Source organism: Camelus bactrianus, chromosome 3 (genome assembly GCF_048773025.1).
Source record: "Camelus bactrianus isolate YW-2024 breed Bactrian camel chromosome 3, ASM4877302v1, whole genome shotgun sequence".
Classification (NCBI taxonomy): Eukaryota; Metazoa; Chordata; class Mammalia; order Artiodactyla; family Camelidae; genus Camelus; species Camelus bactrianus.
Window position 1 is genome coordinate 65,673,689 of NC_133541.1, and position 18,782 is coordinate 65,692,470.

Consider the following 18,782-nt stretch of genomic DNA (forward strand, 5'->3'; position numbering starts at 1 on the left):
AACTTGATAAAAGACATCTACCCACAGCTAACGTCATACTTAATGGTGAACGACTGAAAGCCTTGCTCTTAAGATCAGAAACAAGACAAGAGTGTCCATATTTACCACTTCTATTCAACAATGTACTGAAAGTTCTAGCCAGGACAATTAGGCAAGAAAAGTAAATAAAAGGCATCCAGATTCGAAAGGAAGAAGTAAAACTATCTGCAATTATAGATGCCATGATTCTGTATGTAGAAAATCCTAAGGAATTCCAAACAAACCCAAAACCCAAACTATTGGAGCTAATAAATTGATTCAACAAAGTTTGCAGGAAATAAGATTAATAAACAAAAATCAATTGTATTTTTATATGCTAGCAATTAACAATTTCAAAATGAAATTAGGAAATCAATTCCACTTACAATGGCATCAAATAGAATAAAATATTCAGGAAAAAATTTAGCACAAGAAGTGCAAGACCTATCCACTGAAAATTGCAAAACATCATTGAAAGAAACTGAATTAGATTTAAATATACGAAAAGTTCATTGTTCATGGATTAAAGATTTAATACCGTTAAAGAGTCAGTAACTCCCAAATTAATCTACAAATTCAGTGTAATCCCTATCAAAATCCCAGCTGCCTATTCTGCATATATTAACAAACTGATCTTAAAATTAATATGGAAATGCAAGGGACAGCCAAAACAATCTTGAAAAAGAAGAACAAAATGAGAGAACTCACATTTCCTATTTTTCAAAACTTACTACAAAGCTACAGTAATCAAGAGTGTGATAGGATAAGCATAAAGATAGACATGTAATCAATGGAATAGAATTGATAGTAAAAAAATAAAACCATACAATGTTCAACTGATTTTTGATGAGGGTTTCGAGAAAATTCAATAGGGAAAGATTAATCTTTCCAAGAAACATTGCTGAGATAACAGAATACCAACATGCAAAAGAATGAAGAACTTCTTCACTAAAAGATACACAAAAATTAACTCAAAATTGATCAAAGACCTAAATAAAAGTACCAAAAAATATGTAAAACTTTTAGAAGGAATCATAGGTGTAAATCTTCTTGACCTTAGATTAGTCAATGATTTCTTAGAGAAAACACCAAAAGCAGAATAAAAAAAAAAAAAAAAAAAAAAGCTGAACTTCATCAAAATTACAAACATTTGTGCTTCAAAAGACAATATCAATAAAATGAAAAAACAACTTACAGAGTGGCAGAAAATATTTGCAAATCAAATGTCTGATAAGGGTATTGTATCCCAAAATCTATAAAGAAATATTACAGCTCAACAATAAAATGACAAGTAATTCAATTTTAAAATGACAAAGGATTTGAACAGACATTTGTTGAAGGGAGATATACAAATGGCTGAACATCATTAATTATTAAAATAAATGCACATTGAGACCACTTCACAATACAGTAGAATGGATAATCAAAAGACTGACACTAACAAGTGTTGAGGAAGATGTGGAAAAACAGAAACCCTCCTACACTGCTAGTGGGAATGAAGTGAAGGTCTCTACCTTACCCTAATAGAATATTTCCTTTGCACTTTGCATTAAAAAATAATTTTGTAATTATTTTTGTGATCTCACACTAGACTGAAAGCATATGAAGACTGGAGTTAGGTCTCTTTCCCTCACTGAGTATATCCATTAGGGCAATTGTCATTCTGTGCTATCTGCAATCACTGATTTGCTTACCTCTCTCAACCTCTAGACTATAATCCTCTTCAGACAAGGAATGTGCTTTCTTTATTTTTGCATCCTAGTACCTAGCCTAGTGGTTGATACAGAGGAACTACAAAGAAAATGTTAAATGTAAGATCCCCAAAATGTATTACACAGATCCATGATGGAGCCCCAGGAGTCTTCCAGAGGGTTCACAAGGTAAAAACTATTTTCATAATAAGACTTTTAAGTTATTTCGCTAGGTTGACATTTGTACTAGATGCAAAAGCACACTACCCTAGCACAAATTATAATCCCCAAATATATTAGCTGTACTTAGTTTTCTGTTGCTGCTATGAGTTTCCACAAATTTATTGTCATAAAACCATATAAATTCTTATCTTAACAGTTCTCTAGGTTAGAAGTCTTAAATGGGTCTCAACAAGCTAAAACCAAATGATCAGTAGAAGTGTATTCCTTTCTGGAGGCTCTGAAGAGAATCCGTTGTTCCCTTGCTTTTTTTTTTTTTTTTTTTTTTTTTGCTTCTAGAGCCTGCTCTCATTCCTTGGCTGCTGGCCCACTTCTCCCATTTTCTAGCTAGCTGTGTGAGTCCTTCTCATGTTGCATCACTCTGAATTACTCTTCTGCCTCCTTCTTCCTCATGTGAGAACCACTGTGATTACACTGCATCCACTTGGATAATCCAGGGTAATCTTAAAGTAAACTGATTAGAAATTTTACCCCCCTTTTGCTATATAACATACACACAGGTTCCAGGGATTAGAATGTAGGCATCTCTAGGGGGCCATTATTCTGCCTACCATAGTAGTCATATTTTTTTCACCACCACACAGTTAAAATTAAAAAAAAAAAACGGCAGATGCATTTAATAACGTCCTTGAAGAAGCACTAAAAATTAGTAATGTTATTAACTCAACCTTTGAGTACACCACACACTTTCCAAAATAAATCAAATTGGGCTATCATTTTAAGAAAATATTAAATAGTATTTGTTGCCAATGATAAAATTAAGAGCTTTCAAAGCAAAAACAAAAATCTTGGAAAATTTATATACTCTCAGATGGACAGTTTTGCAATATTTTAAGATTTTCCTTATGAGATTGCTGGTGATACTAACAAATGGGATTTTTTTTTTTGATACTGTAAAATAAAATATATTAAGCTTAGGAAGATGCGCATACCTCAATGAATTAATATTTTCCACATGGCCAGTGTATTATGCAACAAAAGCATGTGTTTGTAAAAGATTCATTCGAAGTGTAAGACAGACCAAGTAACTGAGTACCAGAAGTCCACTTATATTACTTCAGATTTCTCATTGTAGTTAAACTTTATGAAACTACCACTTGTTAAGGTTTGGTATAATAACTGTGAATGAAAAATACTGCAAACCATACCAGTAAACAAAGAATGCTGAAACCATTAAGTCATCAGCCGCCGCCATCTCCCAGTGAAGACAAGCCTGCAGCCCAGCCTCTGCAGCCACTCACAAAGGACAAGATACTGGCCCTAGATAGCTAGGTGCTTGTCAAAGGAATGAGCTCAATGAGCCCAAATGTTTGCTTCCTCCATAAAAAAGCACTGAATTCTTTAACTTGAGATGCCAGTTTTTCTTTAGATAACACGTCATCTTTTACTGTTCCAACTACTTGGTCTTTGTTGTAAAGCTCCTATATATCCTAGCTCCTCCCCTATCTCTTTAGAGCAGTACCCTCAGAGCCATCTGAGAGGCTGTCATTCTGGCTTGAGTCCTACCGCCAAATAAAACGTAACTCTCAACTTTTAGGCTGTGCATTTATTTCAGATGACAGATCAAAGAAAAATATTCACAATTATCCAAAAAGGCCATTAAAATACTCCTTTTCTTTCCAACTATACATCTGTATGAGGTTGGATTTTGTTCATTTGCTTCAACCAAATCAACATATCACAAAAGACTGAATGCAGAAGCAGTTATGAGAATAGCTCTGGAATAGAATAGCACTATTCTATTAAGTCCGATGTTAAAAAGATAGCCATTCTTCCACTGAGAGTTTTGTTATTAAAAATAGTTATTTTCAATGCTATTTATGTTAACATGTAATGGCTTTATTATTAAATATTTCTTAAAATATTCTATTTTAATTTGTAATATAATAAATATAACTGAAACAGAGCAGGACCCTGCAGGGTGCTCCCTGGTACAAATCCTTTCTGTCCTGCATCCCCCCAAATAACCCCCCTCTCCCCATTTCTCTTTTGTAGGAAATATGCTTCATTCAGCCCCCTTGACCTTCCAAAGAGTTGATTCAAACAGTTGCTAATCAGGGAAGGGAGGAACAGTCAAAAAACAATAGTGTAGCCTTGGGGCAGGGTCCTGGTTCCTCAAGGAATATGCATAATATCTTTGAGCTCTTGCAGGAACTAAGGCCCTGATCCAGGTAGAGCATGGTAACTTCAGGCTGACCACAAGATTCCTGGAACACCACCCTGTTATCTCACTACCAACCAATCAAAAGAAAGTCACACACCCTGCATCCCCACCCCCCCGCCCCTCCCCAACCTCAAACTTTGCCTATAAAAACTTCTCCCTGAAAACCACAGGGGATATCGTGTTTTTCAAGCACAGGCTGCCCATCCTCCTTGCTTGGCCCTGCAGTAAACCATTCTCTGGTCTAAGCTCCAATGTTTCAGTTTATTTGGCCTCACCGTGCGTGGGGCACACCAACTTTTGTTTAGTAATGTAAGAAGACATAATTACATACATAGAAACTCTTTGAGGTTATCAGTAACTTTTAAGGGTGTAAAGCACTCCTGAAACCAAAAGTTTTATAACTGTTGAGTTAGATAAATGAGAAAGCCACAAAAAGATCATGACCACGTAAAGTAAATCAAAAGAATGAGCACAGGCAGCCTCGAGGGTAACAGGGTACATAATGCAACACAGAAATGGAGATTAGGAGGGGCCCCATTTACAAACAGCCCCACTCCCAAGCTCTTTCCCAGTCAAATCTCTGAATAACGGAGGAGTGAACCCAACACAGAAAAGCTAAATTGCCCATAGGCATTTCTGAGGGTAGGTAGGGGTGGAAATTTTTGCCCTTCTTCCCTTTAGGTTCTTTGGCTGGTCTAATAACTCAATTGAAGACAGTTTAAAAAGAGAAAAACAAATTTAATTTTGTATGTACAGGAGCCCCATGAAAATATGAACCCCAAGGGAAATTTGGGCAGTTGAATTTCATACGCCATCCTGAGCTAAGAGATGGGATAGGGACCTGCAGCTTCAAAGGGGAGGAGGCTAGTTCACAGGATAAGGAGAGCATTTATTTGCCCCATCATAGAGATAGGTCATTCAGATAAAAGTAATCTCTGCTGGTAGCTCTCTTCCTGGTACAGGCCCCCGTATAAGTATTTTCCCCGTGTAAGGGAGAGGTAAAAGTTTTTCTTGAGTCTGTTAGGTATTCATTACTTTCAGCTCAAAACAATCCACATGCCAAAGTGGCATACTTTGGGGCAGCCTATTCTGCTCCCTTTCAGTATGAATATTTGCTAGAAAGGGAAAGAATGATACATTTTTTTAAAAAATCAAAAAGGAATAAATGATCACATCATTATACACAAAACTTGTATTTTAAAAATGAAAATATTTGATGAGCTGAAATCTAAAAAAAGCAAGGAAATGGGTAAACAATGTCATGACAATGAAATACAGAATACTGTTTACTGGTATTAGTAAAAATTAAGACTTTATCAGTATAATGCTCCTCAAAAAGAGCTCCCATCATGCTTCAGTATAAATCTGGTAAACTCCAGATTTAAATTGTTAAATTCGCTGTGTTCCCCAGAAGATGGACAGTAAATTCAGGTATGTGGCACAGCTGCTGACTGCTAAAAACAACTGTAGCTATACATCCTCCCTGACACTCAATGGCCACAGTCAGAGAAGAGCTCTTTTCAGTAAATCTTAGCAAGCAAATAATGAAAGTGACAGAAGAGGACTAACATATTAACCAACTGGAAAACAGAGTAATTTATGGGCCCTAAGTAGCATAAATAAGAAGCCTTTTCCTGGAAGCATGATACAAAAGAAAAATCCTAAATTTAGATTCTTAAGACCTAGCTTCTGGTTCAATTCACATGTTTCCTGAGTTATCTGGGCAAGCTAAACCACCTCTTTAGTTCTCATTTCCTCCTGTATAAGGAAGTTAGTCTAAATCTCTTGTATAAAATTTAACCTTGATTCAGAGTAAAAAACACACTTAATACACAAATTCTGAAGCTACACATAAGTGAAACAAATATGCAGACTAGTATTTACCAAATTGATGGGTCATGACCTGACATTTGTAGATCATTGAACTGATTGAGCTCTACAATTCTTCCGTTAAAAACAACAAAAAAGAGAGGGGGTCGGGGTGGGGGTTGGATATAGACAAAATATAATTCCTTGATCTTTTTGACCAGATAAGTATCTTTGGTAATAAAGGGGAGGAAAATTTTTCCTTTACCCTTCTTGGTTCTTTTGGCTGATCTATTAATTAAAATGACATAAGACAGATTAGCAGAAGGAAAACAAATTTAATTACATACATATGGGAGCTCCATAAGACTGAGACCCAAGGGCAAATTGAGCAGTTGAGGTTTATATGCAATCCTGAGCCAAGGAATGGGATAGAGGCCCAGAACTTCAAAGGGGTGGAGGGTAATTCACAGGATGATAAGGAGAGCAGATGTTTGGTGATTAGACCTTTGCCCTGCCATACAGATAGGTCATTCAGGTGAAAGTTGTTCCTTGGTAGTAGCTCTCTTCCTGGTACAGGGCCCCCATCTAAATTCTTTTAGGTAGGTAAGAGAGAGGTCAAAGTTTTTCTTGAGTCTGCTGGGTCTTGATTATCTTTGGCTCAAAATAATCCACATGCCAAAGTGGCATATTTTGGAGTCATATATTTTGCTTCCCTTCAGTAAGAAGTGAAATGGACATTCAAGTTTAGGTTAATATTCAAACTATAGATAGTAACATTACTCAGCTGCTTAAGATCATTACATTTATTGGCTACCTGAATTTAGAAATTTAGACTGTTTTAATAACCTAATGTCAAAAAAAATCAGTTGCTTAGCCAATGTTTAAATTTTTCAGCTGTTATTTGGAAGTTTTGGAAGATCTGGTTCCTTAACTGTTCTCTGGCTAACAAAACTGTATTATAAAACATAAGAAGTTGTTAGTCTAGGAACATGTGCCTCAAATGTTAACATCAATGTTTGGCAGTAGGGACTGTGCATTTCTTAGGAGATGTGGGGACAGGCAGTAAAATTCAAGAATTGACATTTAAACATACTTGTAGATTATACTGTGTGACAATTGTTAATTATTTTTGCTAATAACCAACATAAATTGAGTACTGTGGTGGCATGGGATTCCTCCAACAGATGACTTTGGCTCAGAGATTCCTCATGGCCTGTTGAGGCTTTCTTAGAACAGTGCAGTGGTTTCAGATTCTTCTCACTTTCCTCCCCTTCCTTCCCCTCTCCAGCACAGGCTGTCAGACCTTCAGTAACAACTGAAGGAACTTCATTCCTACTCTAGCCCCCTTTCCTTTATCCGTCTTGGGCAGTTTCCCAAATAAATCTCTTGCACATCTAATCCCTTCTTTGCATCTGCTTCTTGGGAATTCCAGTGAACACAGTACTTATAAGTCTAGCCACCATATTAAACTCTAGGCATCATTATTTCATTTAGTCTTCACAAAAGCCCTATGTGGGCATTACTACTATTCCCATTTTATAAACAGGGAAACAAATAGAGTAGAAAAGTAACTTCCCCAGCATGACGTAACTAGTGACAGAGCTGGGATTTGAACTCGTCTGTTTGATTTCGCGGTTTGGAGATGCAAACCTTATTTTAAAGCAATCAGATTTTATTAAATAATGACAAAATTAGACAGATTCCTAATAAAATTTTTCTGACGCTTCTGTGTCCTTTCACACGTTTTCACATTTAACCCCAATAAATCCATGCAGTTGATATTACTGTTTTACAGATGAAGAAATTGAGGCTCAAAGAACTTAAGTAACTTCTTTAAAATCATACTATGTAAGTTCATGAGGTTAAGCTCACGCAGGTCTTCTCTAAATTCAGCTGTTTTACATTATACTTATTTGCCTAATTAATCAAAATGACAATTGCGTCCTTTCTTTTAGTTTTAGATCACTTGCCCTGAGAACTTCATTCAGCAAAGAATCCCTCAAATGATTTAAACAGCTATATATGTTCATTTCCTCTTTTTATGGGTGTGTGTGTATACATATATGTTAGATAAAATACTAGCAATTTAGGATATTTCCTGAGCTGCCTCTCTCCTTGTCTATTTGTATTTTAACCAAAGTTTACAAGGAAATAGGTGGAGCACTGTGTCAAAAACTTGCCTTCAGTAACATCAGCAGTTAAGGCTGGAAGGTAGCATTCTCTGCCTTGCTTTCTGAGGCTTTTTAATATAATTATGCTGATTTTTGCTTTTGCTTCCTGACTCAACTGCAGCCACTGAGTTCACTGCTCAAAAACTTCCCTTAACCAGAGTCACCTGATGAGGTGAGTCAGCAGTCTGCAAACTCATCACTTCTAATGACCAAAACCTGGTGTTTTTCCAGCCTTTAAAAAGACACAGCCTAGTCGTACTCTGCATGACTGGCAGAGCCGGGTGTTGAGCAGCTTGGAAGCAACTCAGCAGTTTTCAAACCCTAGAAGAGAAATGGTTGGTTTGTTTGCTTTCTTTTTTGTTTTGTTTCTCTGTAGAGAAGGCATCGTGGAAGGGCATGGAGCAAAAAGGAGTGCTCTTGGGGGACCCAGATGCAGGCAAGTCAGGAAAGTGAGGCAGATCCAGATCTGACCCCACCATGGGGTGGGGTCCTAGAGCCGCTCCTGGGAGGGGAAAGCCAAGCGTCCATTACCCAGTCCACCCTGTGATTTCAGATGGGGAAACAGGCTCAGAGATGGCCGGGTAGTTGCCCAAAATCAGACGCCAGGGAGGATAAAGGAAGGAGGGGTGGGAAGACCTCATACCCCTAGACAGCACCCCGCTCCCTGCCCCCAGAAGCCCGCTGCCGTCACACCCAGGTGCCAGTGCCCAGACCTACCCTGTCGGAACAATGCACTTGCAGGCCAGCCCCAACCTGGTAAGAAGCATGTGCTTAAGGACCAGTCCCCATGTGAGTCCCCTTAAGGTGAAGACCCAGAAACTGGGCCAGAAGGGCCCCCAGAGCCCCTTCACTTCTGGGCCAGTCTGAACCGTGAGTCACAGCTCAATATTCTCTAGGATGGAGAGGGATACTACCAAGCCAGCGAGGGACACAGCTGGGGTTGGGGGTTAGTGAGCAGGTGTTTGACTGGGGCTAAAGTGGGGCTATGAGCAGTTTTCCATTTATTTTCCTTTTTGGCTTATTTACATATTCTTATGTTTCAGTACCAAATGGGTATCATCTCCATAATAAAGAAATCAAATGTCAACCCTGTCCTCCACACTATTCTGGTTATACACAAAAATCATTGCTCGTGTGGAAAGCCTAACATCTTTAACATGACCAGTTATCCACAGCTTGCCCTGAACTCAGCTTTTTTTTTTAACCTTTTATCGTTAGCCTTCACCTATCCCACATACCTAAAGTGTACTCACTAATCTCTTTTCTGATACCTTTGCATACTCTAAGGGCACATTCTTCCCTTTTATGCCCCTGCCAAAATCCTCACCATCCTTTAAAGCCCCACTCGGCATTACTTTCTTCATAAAAATTTTTCCCATCTGTCTTCCTGGAAGCAAAATTTCTTTTCTGTGCTCCCACCATGTTTTGTGTTCAATGATTGTATGTAAACTGTTCATACAATAACTATTCATGTATATAACTTTCTTTCCTAGTAGACTGTAATTGAAAAGATTGTTTAACTTTGGCTAAACTATAAAGCATTGTTATATTTACCAATCTTTTAAATTCACAGTATTTGGGGGGAGGAAGAGAGTATTTAATGCCAACTATGTGTCAGGCAGTATGTATGTATATATGTATCATCTCACTTAACCCTCAGAGCATGTCTGTGGGTCTGTTTTACACTTGAAAACGTTAGCTCACAAAGGTTCAGTGACTTATCAGTGTCATAAATTGGCAAAAAAAAAAACCATGGCTGAGGTTTTCAACTACAAAAACATAACTACATCTACCAATGTGGAAGATACCAATAAAGACATGTAAAACTACTCATGAAGATTTTCTAGCACACTAGAAATGCTACATTCAGGTAATACTTGGAAGTCAACTGAAGTCAGAGGATTTTTGAGCCAGAAGGGACTTTGTAGATCATCTACTCCAACCCATACGTTATACATGAGAAATATGATCCTCAGAAATAGATTTCCCTGTGTATACCTAGTCAGTAGATGAGCCAGGATTAAAATCCAGTTGTAAACAGAACAGCAGAGCAGTTAATACTATGGCCTTTGGAATCAGCATTAGTTCAAATCACAGCTCTGAAACTTAATGACTGCGTAAAACCTAAGACGAGTTACAAAGATTATCTTTGTTTTCTGATCCCTAAATCAAGGTTGATAATTTAGATTTAACCCTCACAGCACTATAGGGTAACATGGCAGAGAGTAAGCAATAACAAACATTAAGTATTCTCTTAACTCCTGTCTCATTCTCCAGTCTTCTTTGCAGGATACCACTATGCCGTCTATGGATGAGTTCTGGAGTGAACATTACATTTCAGGATCAAAGTGAGTAATGATAAATATGCATTTAGTTATGTGGTTAAGTCCCTTTAAAAAAAAAAACTCACATATGTACAAATACTTGTCTGGAGATAAATAACATCTTAAAAAGGAATTGTTCATTCAATAAATGTTTGTTAAGCCTCTACTACATGCCAGGAACAATGCTAGATGCTGGGTATGAGATGAACAAAACAGATAAAATCTCAACCTTCATAAGCACTGAAATTTGATCAAAAACAAAATGTCACTGAGTTCTATCTGTGAGATACACAAAGCAAATATCTTTCACGTAGAAGTCAATACAATATAATGGACATTAATATTTGAAGTGAGCTGTACATATATACTTGTGTCTTCTGGTAAAACAAGATAATCTTTAGAATTAATTTATATGTCACTTCTAGTACTGGTCATTTAAACTAGATTTTACTAAATTCCTTAACAATTAAGCTATTTCTATTTCTTTGCATAAAGTATAATATTTGGAAGGGGCACGTCCAGTTAAGCGTACTCTCCTAAAATGGGTGATAACCACCATCTGAGAGTTACATGAGTGAAATAGAACAGTTCTGCTAATAATAAATAATACTTCCTTACATGGCATCACAGAATTCAATTTTATGAATTTGCGCTTATTCCCTCATTTTCTCTTTCTACAATTCACAAATAGAAGCTGCCGAAAGAGATAGGTGATACACTGTACTTAGAGTTTCTAGTAACTGATGGTCTCTAGATTGCTTGTATTTGAGTCAAGAAGATAAAACTAAGGATGAACACAGAAAAGAATTTGGATTATTAAGTCAAAAGTACTTTATGATGATTCTTTAAATCCTTAACATGTTAAGGAATTAATTCTTTAACACACTCCTTAAATGGATAGCAAAACTTGAGTATAAAGAGATTTGACTGTTGAATGTGAGAGACTATCTATACAATTTTACCTGAGTGAAAGAATGATTCTGTTATGGTTATTTATGAGAGGAAATATAGAGCATAGTAGAAAGAGCCAAAGTTTCGAATTGGGTAGACTGGGTTCAAGTCTCAATTGCCAATTAATTGTATTATATATGGAGCTGGCTGTTTTGGAAAAAATCAAGCAGCTGCCTTTTATGGAACAGGTGATCACTCAAATATAAGGTCGTTAGTGAAAAACTACTTACCTGAAGAAACTACATTACTCAAGAAGTCGCTAAAGTTCTCTACATCACATTTCTTTAAATATTCGACTGAATGGGCACCTTTCCTCATCATTCCTTCGTCAGAAGCAATTTTTCCTTAAAACTATTCTCAGACCTCTATCTAAAATTCTCCTGAATCCTTCATTATTAAGCCTGGAACAGTGCAGGGGTACTCCTTTCTGAAAGCACACCTACTTTCAGGAGATCACTGGTTTCCAAAAGGTAGAATGTGTATCTAAAACCCACGCATAAAATTTTAAGCTTGTTCTCCTATTTCATTAGCTCATAGCAGCCAGGAAAACACCATTCTCACCCAAATCAAACTGCAGCGGGATCGTTGAATTAATGCTGTCAGTTACGACCCCCTCGTTCCACTTCCAAAACATAAAAGTTCTCTTCAGCCGACTGCCTACCTCCCAGGCACTGCACCCCAGGATGATGAAAACAATCCTCAGGCAAAGGATGGTAAAACAGCTGTGGAGAATTGAGGGTAACCAAACCCTGAAAATGGGGGAGTACGGACACTTTAATAACTGGTAAAGAGACTCGGTACTAAAGTCGCGGTTCAAGATGTCTTTGGCATTACCCAGGGGGCACGAAGGGACCCGAGGTCGAGTTCCAAGTTGGAGATAGATACTGCGTGTGGAGAAGACGGTAAGTGGGGACCTCAGGGCCTTCTCCAGCAGCACAGAGGGTTAAGCGCCTCTGGGCTGGATGGGGACTCGTGGTTCAACGCTTTCCGGCTCACTTCTTGAGCCGGCCAAGATACTGCACGGCGCCCCGGGCGGCTGGAAATACCAGGCCCAGAATGCAACCCAGAAAAATCACTCACCAGTCTCCCACCTTCAGCGCTGTTCTAGCAGGAGCCTGGCCCGCCAGCCAGAATCAAGCCCAGCACCCACTCAGACCACCCTGACTACGGCTCGAGAGCGTCACTGACAACCACCCGGAAGTGGCACAATAGCTTCCGGGGCCGCGGAGCGCGCGGCGGGAAATTATTTCCCAGAGCCCGGATTAGTGAAGCAGCCAGTGCTGCAGCGGCAGTCGTCTTCCCTGTCACCGGCGCCGCGCGAAGGAAGCAGCTCAGAAACTCCGGCCGGGAAGGTAAAGGGCCTCAGCTCGGAAGACACGGTGTACCCTGACTCTGTGGGAATGTCTCCTCCGTGCCCCCGAAGTTTCTGCGGCTCTCGGCTGTGAGGCTGGGAAGGGGCCAGGGTGAGCGGCCGGCGGCGCTTACCTCTGGCGCTTTCCGCAGCCGCCGTTGGTTCGCACTCGCCCGACCCGCCGCGCTCGGCGCGGGCGCCGGTGGGCTGCGGCCCCAGACCCCGCCCCACTCCGCCCGTGCCGCCGCGGGGATGGCCGCCCAGCGCCTCTGCAGTGCAGGGCTGAGTCGCTTCCCCCGCCTCCTGTTTGCGCAGCTCCAGCTCGGTCTCCTGCCAGGAAGGCGCTAGGCCACCCGCGTCTCACGTTTCCATAGAACCGACTGGGACGCCTCTCCCTGAATCCCAGATTCTTGGCTGCTTTCCATAACTTAGCGTCAGTGCAGGTGGCTGGGATCCCCCAGGCCCACCTTCCTGTGACGAGGAAACTGCTGTCATTCTTTTCTCCGTAGTAGAATTTTAAACATATCCAAATGGTAATGAACATATCTCTGCGGCTACTGTAGGCCTTGAAACACAAACACACATTTCCCTAACAGGAGAGGGGGTGGTCTCTGTTCCTGGGGATTATAATAACTCAGCTGTTTGAAGGCAGGGAACAAGACTAAGTGGTTATCCTGAGATTTCTTCCACTCCCAAAGCCTTTGATTAAATATTGACAAAAAGTTGATCTGCTTCGTGTAGTCCATATAAGGATTTGACCCAGAGATTAGATGGAGCTTGAATTTGGAACAGCCAGGCTCTTTTTGACAAATGAATATCCTATACCAAGAAAGAAAAAAAAATTTTCTGTTGAAACATGAATGAAAATTTAAACTGAATTCACAGTGTACATGTCACAGACTGCGCCTTGTGAACTTTTGAATTTATGTTATGCCTCATTTCCTAGAAGTACCTATTGATGTGCAAGATGTTTCCGTTTTAGGCAAGTTTGACTAACCTGTATTACAGTTTTTTAATACGTAAGTTTGATAATTGGAGATGGATTTTTATAAAGGAGTTAATTTGGTTATGTCTAAGTTAACTCAGTATTCTTAATTTAAATGAACTAGGATGTTTAAATACTTGAAGGTATAAATTTTTATTGTGAAGACAATTGGCCTTCAATAATCAAACATGCTCCTATTAGATCTGATTTCTAAATACAGATTTTCCTTTTCCTTAGTGACGTAAGTGAAGTTCAGTTATATGATATAATATTTTTTGGTTTCCCTCAAGCAGAAAGTGTAAATCATGTGAAGGTCTTTGAAAAGGTAGTCGAATGTGGTTACTTTTCATAAACAAAATTCAGAATTCTTAAGATTTCATAATAGGTATCCATAGTTTCCACTTATGTCCAAGAACTGTTTTTAAGGAAACCAATAGTATAATTTTACTAACTAGACAGTATTTCCCTGATGAATTACTCCAAGGATCTTTTCACTGTTTAAACAAGACATTTAAAAAATAAAATCAGTAATTCCATATAGGCTTTGAAAAATAAAAACCTAAAGAAAGTGAAGAACCCTCTTTTTCAAAAACATAACTAAAATAGAGTATATTAATTACTCTTGTAATTGACTCCTTAAATATGCTGGTAGGAAATAATGTGCTGTAATATGTACTATGTACTGTTTCTCACCATCTAGAGACATCTTACTGCTTAAAAGTAAAATATCCTTGAAACGTTTAAATTCACTTAGTTCTTACATTCTTGATACCAAAATTATTTTGAAAAAACACTTGTTACTTTTGAAGAGAAGCCCATATGAATTAGTCTAATGAGTCATTAATACCAAACCCACTTTGAGAGGAACATAATAAACTTTCTCTTTTTTCTAAGGAAAAAGGGTACTCTTTAGACTGTTCGTAGAAATACTTGAAATTTCAGACATTCCTGTTATTTTTCTGAAATTAATTTGTAATTATATTTAAAAATTTTTAGTGATACTGCTATATAAATGTCTCCCCACCCTCATAGTAGGTTCCTTTGCATGCGATCTATTTTTCTTTTTCATTAGCTGAAAACAGATTGCTTTGTAAAATTCTGTGGTTAAAAATTTTCAGCTAAATCCTGAAATTAAAGTCAAATTGTATTGTAGAAAAAGCATATAGTTCTTGCGAAACCAGACAGATCTTTGAATCTTGGTTTCACCGTTTACTAGCTGTATACCTTTGAGCTAGTTTCTTAATTTATCAGATTCCCCCATATCCTCATCTGTATAAGAACGGTGAATAGCGTTTACATTTTCAAGAAGGAAATGAACATATATGAAGTGTATAGAACACAAAATCTTGCTTTGTCAACCTTAGACCTTATACTCTATTAAGTAATGAAAAGTTCTTAGGATACTAAAGCAGGTTTGACTTTTATCCGCCCCAGTGTCTTCTGTCCATCCTGTTTTTTTGCCAGAATATCACCCCTCATATTTATCTTACTTCCTTCAGGCCCCTTTATCTCTAACACTAGCATCTCTAGTCCAGTCTGCCTTATACAGTACCAGATAGATTGGACATCTCCCTAAGTCCTCTTAGCCTCTCGTTTCTCCCTCACCACAGCCATTTTGCTTCTGCTTCTCCACTTCCTCTACTGCTCAGTCATCAAAGAGACTGATTATGACTGCTTCTTTCCCCAATAATGTCATTGAAGTAAGAACATCCCTTAAGTCTCACTATTGGAGACCTTAGTCAAATAGTTAATTTACGTGTGTGTGTGTGTATATATATGTATATATGCACATAAACACATACGTACACATCCACAGTCTTTGAAGGATGGGACAGGAAACAGATACTACATATTTAAAAAAAAATTTTTTTTTCCCAGAGTGCAGCTGAATTAAATTAAGGCAAAGGCCTAATTTGGCTGCTAACTCATGAGAATACAGAATTCCTAAACTCCACTTGATGTTACAGCATTTAGAGCCAAAGAGGATTTTACTCATACAGTATTAGTACTGTGATTTATGTATTCCTTTTGTGGTATTGGTTTAAAACAAAAGTCCAGCACTTTAACTGACCTTTTTCAGTTTTAATTTACTTTCCCAGTTAAATACTTTGGATAAGAGATACCATGAAAATCTTTCAGGCTCTTAAATTCAAACCAACAGTATTGATTGGATTCAAGGCTTGGTATGTCCTTTCAAGGAGGGAAGTTTTAATGGTGATTTCCCTTAGTAGGAAATAAAAAATAGAAGTAGGTTTAAAATAAAAATAGAAGTAGGTTTAAAATCAAAGTTGTTCACTAGAATAACAAATACTAAGAAACCACTGGCTTTTCAACCTGTTGGCCTCAAAACCGTGAAATATTCAATAGCATGGGAAAAATGACCATGATATAATTTTACATAAACATTTATATACAGAACTGTATTATCTAAATTTGGGGTTTTTTTCCCCCCACATACATACAACCTTCAAGTCAAACTCCTCCTCCAAAATACTAACAGTGGTATTACCAGGTGAAGGAATTGAGGTGATTTTAATCTTTCTATATATTTTGTGGTATTTTTCAAATTTTCTATCGTCATGTGTTAATTAAAATGAAGACAAATCAGTAAAAGTTACTTTGGGGAAATTTTAAGTTCTTAAATGCAAATATATAAATTAAACTTTTTAATCCTTTATCATAGCTAATAGTATACAGTTTATAAAATAGCATTATATTCTCAAAGTTCTGTAATACCCTGTGTCTGGTTGTAAAAGAAATTGTAATACAGAATAGGAAAGCTTTATCCTTATTTTCTACCCTAGATCCCTGCCCCTCTTTTTTGCTGCACTTTTCTTTCACCCAACTGTTATACCCTGCTCTTTGATCCTCCTTCCCAAACCAGACCTTTGTATTCATGTCTATATTCCTGTCTGTTTCTCTGAGTTCTCTTTTCAACATATTCTAGCTATTCTTCAAAGGTGTTCTAGCTGTGTATCATGTTATAAAGAACTCATAGACCTAAAAGTCTACTACTGCGTAATAAAATGTCCTTAATTATGAAGTCGAGGGCTATAGGTTTATTTGCATTTCTTACTGGCACCAACTACAGAGGAATTTCAGGCATCAGGGATAGGCCCATGTGGGAGATATTTTGGGAAAGTCCACACCACAGACAGTTGCTTGTTCTGCGTAAATGCCAGCTCTGTTCACAATCATTATCTCCTTAGTTGTGTGTATTATACAGTTCAAGGTAAGTAACTGGATTTTTTTTTTAATTACTAAGAATTTATTTGAATTACTACAGAGCATTTTCTTGTAACTAAGAATCTCACATATTTTAAAACTTTGACAGTAAAGATAAAACATTTAAGCAAAAAATAAATGCTCTCTTTTTTGTTTTCTTTTCCTATTGTGTTAGGATAGTATCTTCTGTGTGAATGCTTTAAGGAGCACCCCCTGTAAATTCTAGAAGAATCTCTAATTTCCCAGAAATACCACTGGTACAATATATTGCAGTTTATTTACTTTATTTCTTGTGCTGGATGACTTCTAGCAGTTACCTCTTGAATCTCCATACCCAGAACCAATTACCTGCACAAAACTTGACTGTGTTTTTAAGGACTTTGAACTGTCTGGGTGATTGATAGGTGTTACACCAATTTGTATAGTACTCTCTTTGGGTTCACTGGCAAATTTGTCTATTCTTTATTGTTTTCTTAATACTGCAGGGTCATAAGAAGAGCCATTAAACCACTAATTTTATAAATTAAATAAATCTATCTTTATATGTCTGTCTATTTCTGTATATATAGGTAATTTTCCCATGTAACTATTATTGGATCTGTGATCTAAGCTATTAGTTTGTCATATGATGTGGTATTAAAAAGCATTGCTAAATGTATTGTAAATTCTGTTACTTTAAGTAAATCATTTGATTATAGGACTCTATTAGATTAGCTTAATGGAATTTGTTCTTTAGAAAAAACTGCTTATGATTGTGTGCCATCACTGGGATTCATAGTTTTGTGAAAGTTTAGTTAATAGCCCAGTTTTTCTGATAAACTTGTAAATGCCCTGTTCTAATTTGTTTTTTAACATTCATATTTGCATCCTGTTTGAATCAAGACAGCCAGCTTTTTACCTGTGTTTCTTACTTGCCTTTCCTCTTCACTTGTTTAATTTCAGCTTCATTTTAATTATTTTTCAAAGGAAAGACATTGCTTTAAAAAGGCTTTACTGATTTCTACCATTAAGTATAGTTGGTCCTGTTTTCATTTTACTGTTGACTCTTGCTTTGACAAAAAATGCTGATAAATATACAAAGTGGCTATATTTATTCCACTATAAAGAGAATATGATTTAAGATGAAAACTGTGCATTATACACAATTCTACTTAAGTCCAAACCATTCAGTAATTTATGTATCAACCCAAAATATGTTAAAATGTCACCTTGTTAATAATAAACATGCAAATTATAAAATAGCTGTTACTGACTTGATCTAAAATAAAAACATAGTATAATAGATTTTTTCCCCTTATAGTTCTGCATAACATTGAGTTCTCAGGGAGCAGAAAAATAAAGTTGAAAGACAATCTTTAAATAAAACTTTTTGGGTGGTAGCATTTAGGTGATTTTTTGTTGTTTTCTGTATTTTCCTATTACTGAACGGTAATCACTGTATGTCGATATTTTAAAATAGCCAGATGGGCAAAATTTTAGGTTTTTAAGGCTATTCAAAATTCCCTTCTTTGGCAACATATCCTAGTAGATAGCTTTTGGAACTCTTAAATACATGAATAAAATACAAGTAGTAGGTAAAACATATATGGTTAAAACATGTATATTCCTTTGATAAAAATGACTTTCAAGAACTATAAAAACAATTAGATTGCCTTTTTCATTAGAATACCAAGGTGATGTTTACAGATACGTTGAATTTCACTAGTATTTCTTAAAGAACTTGTTATTTTCTAAAGGAAATTTGCTTAAAGAATTTATTTAAATCATTCCCTAGAATTAATGAAAGCAGTGTTCCTCCCTAGTTATGGTCATATGCTTTATAATCCATATGTGGCTGTGTTGTATGTGTGTTA

At 37.2% G+C, this 18,782-nt stretch overlaps 2 protein-coding genes across 11 annotated transcripts in view; one reads left to right on the forward strand and one right to left on the reverse strand.

The window, feature by feature from the left end:
- Positions 1-12,584, reverse strand: part of KIAA0825 (KIAA0825 ortholog) — a 348,749-nt gene extending 336,165 nt beyond the window's left edge. For 6 of the 8 annotated variants that reach the window (XM_045512550.2, XM_045512549.2, XM_045512551.2 and 3 more), the window contains exon 1: positions 12,449-12,583. The gene's annotated coding sequence lies outside the window, so the exon portion shown is untranslated. Of the gene's footprint in view, positions 1-12,448 lie in introns of all 8 variants that reach the window. The other 2 variants (XR_012505528.1, XM_074360355.1) reach the window with 1 other exon arrangement.
- Positions 12,579-18,782, forward strand: part of SLF1 (SMC5-SMC6 complex localization factor 1) — a 54,751-nt gene continuing 48,547 nt past the window's right edge. For 2 of the 3 annotated variants that reach the window (XM_074360356.1, XM_074360357.1), the window contains exon 1: positions 16,826-16,936. In XM_074360356.1, the coding sequence (XP_074216457.1) occupies positions 16,880-16,936 (57 nt within the window). In that variant the 5' untranslated portion in view covers positions 16,826-16,879. Of the gene's footprint in view, positions 12,721-16,825; positions 16,937-18,782 lie in introns of those variants that run through there. The other variant, XM_010949567.3, reaches the window with a different exon arrangement.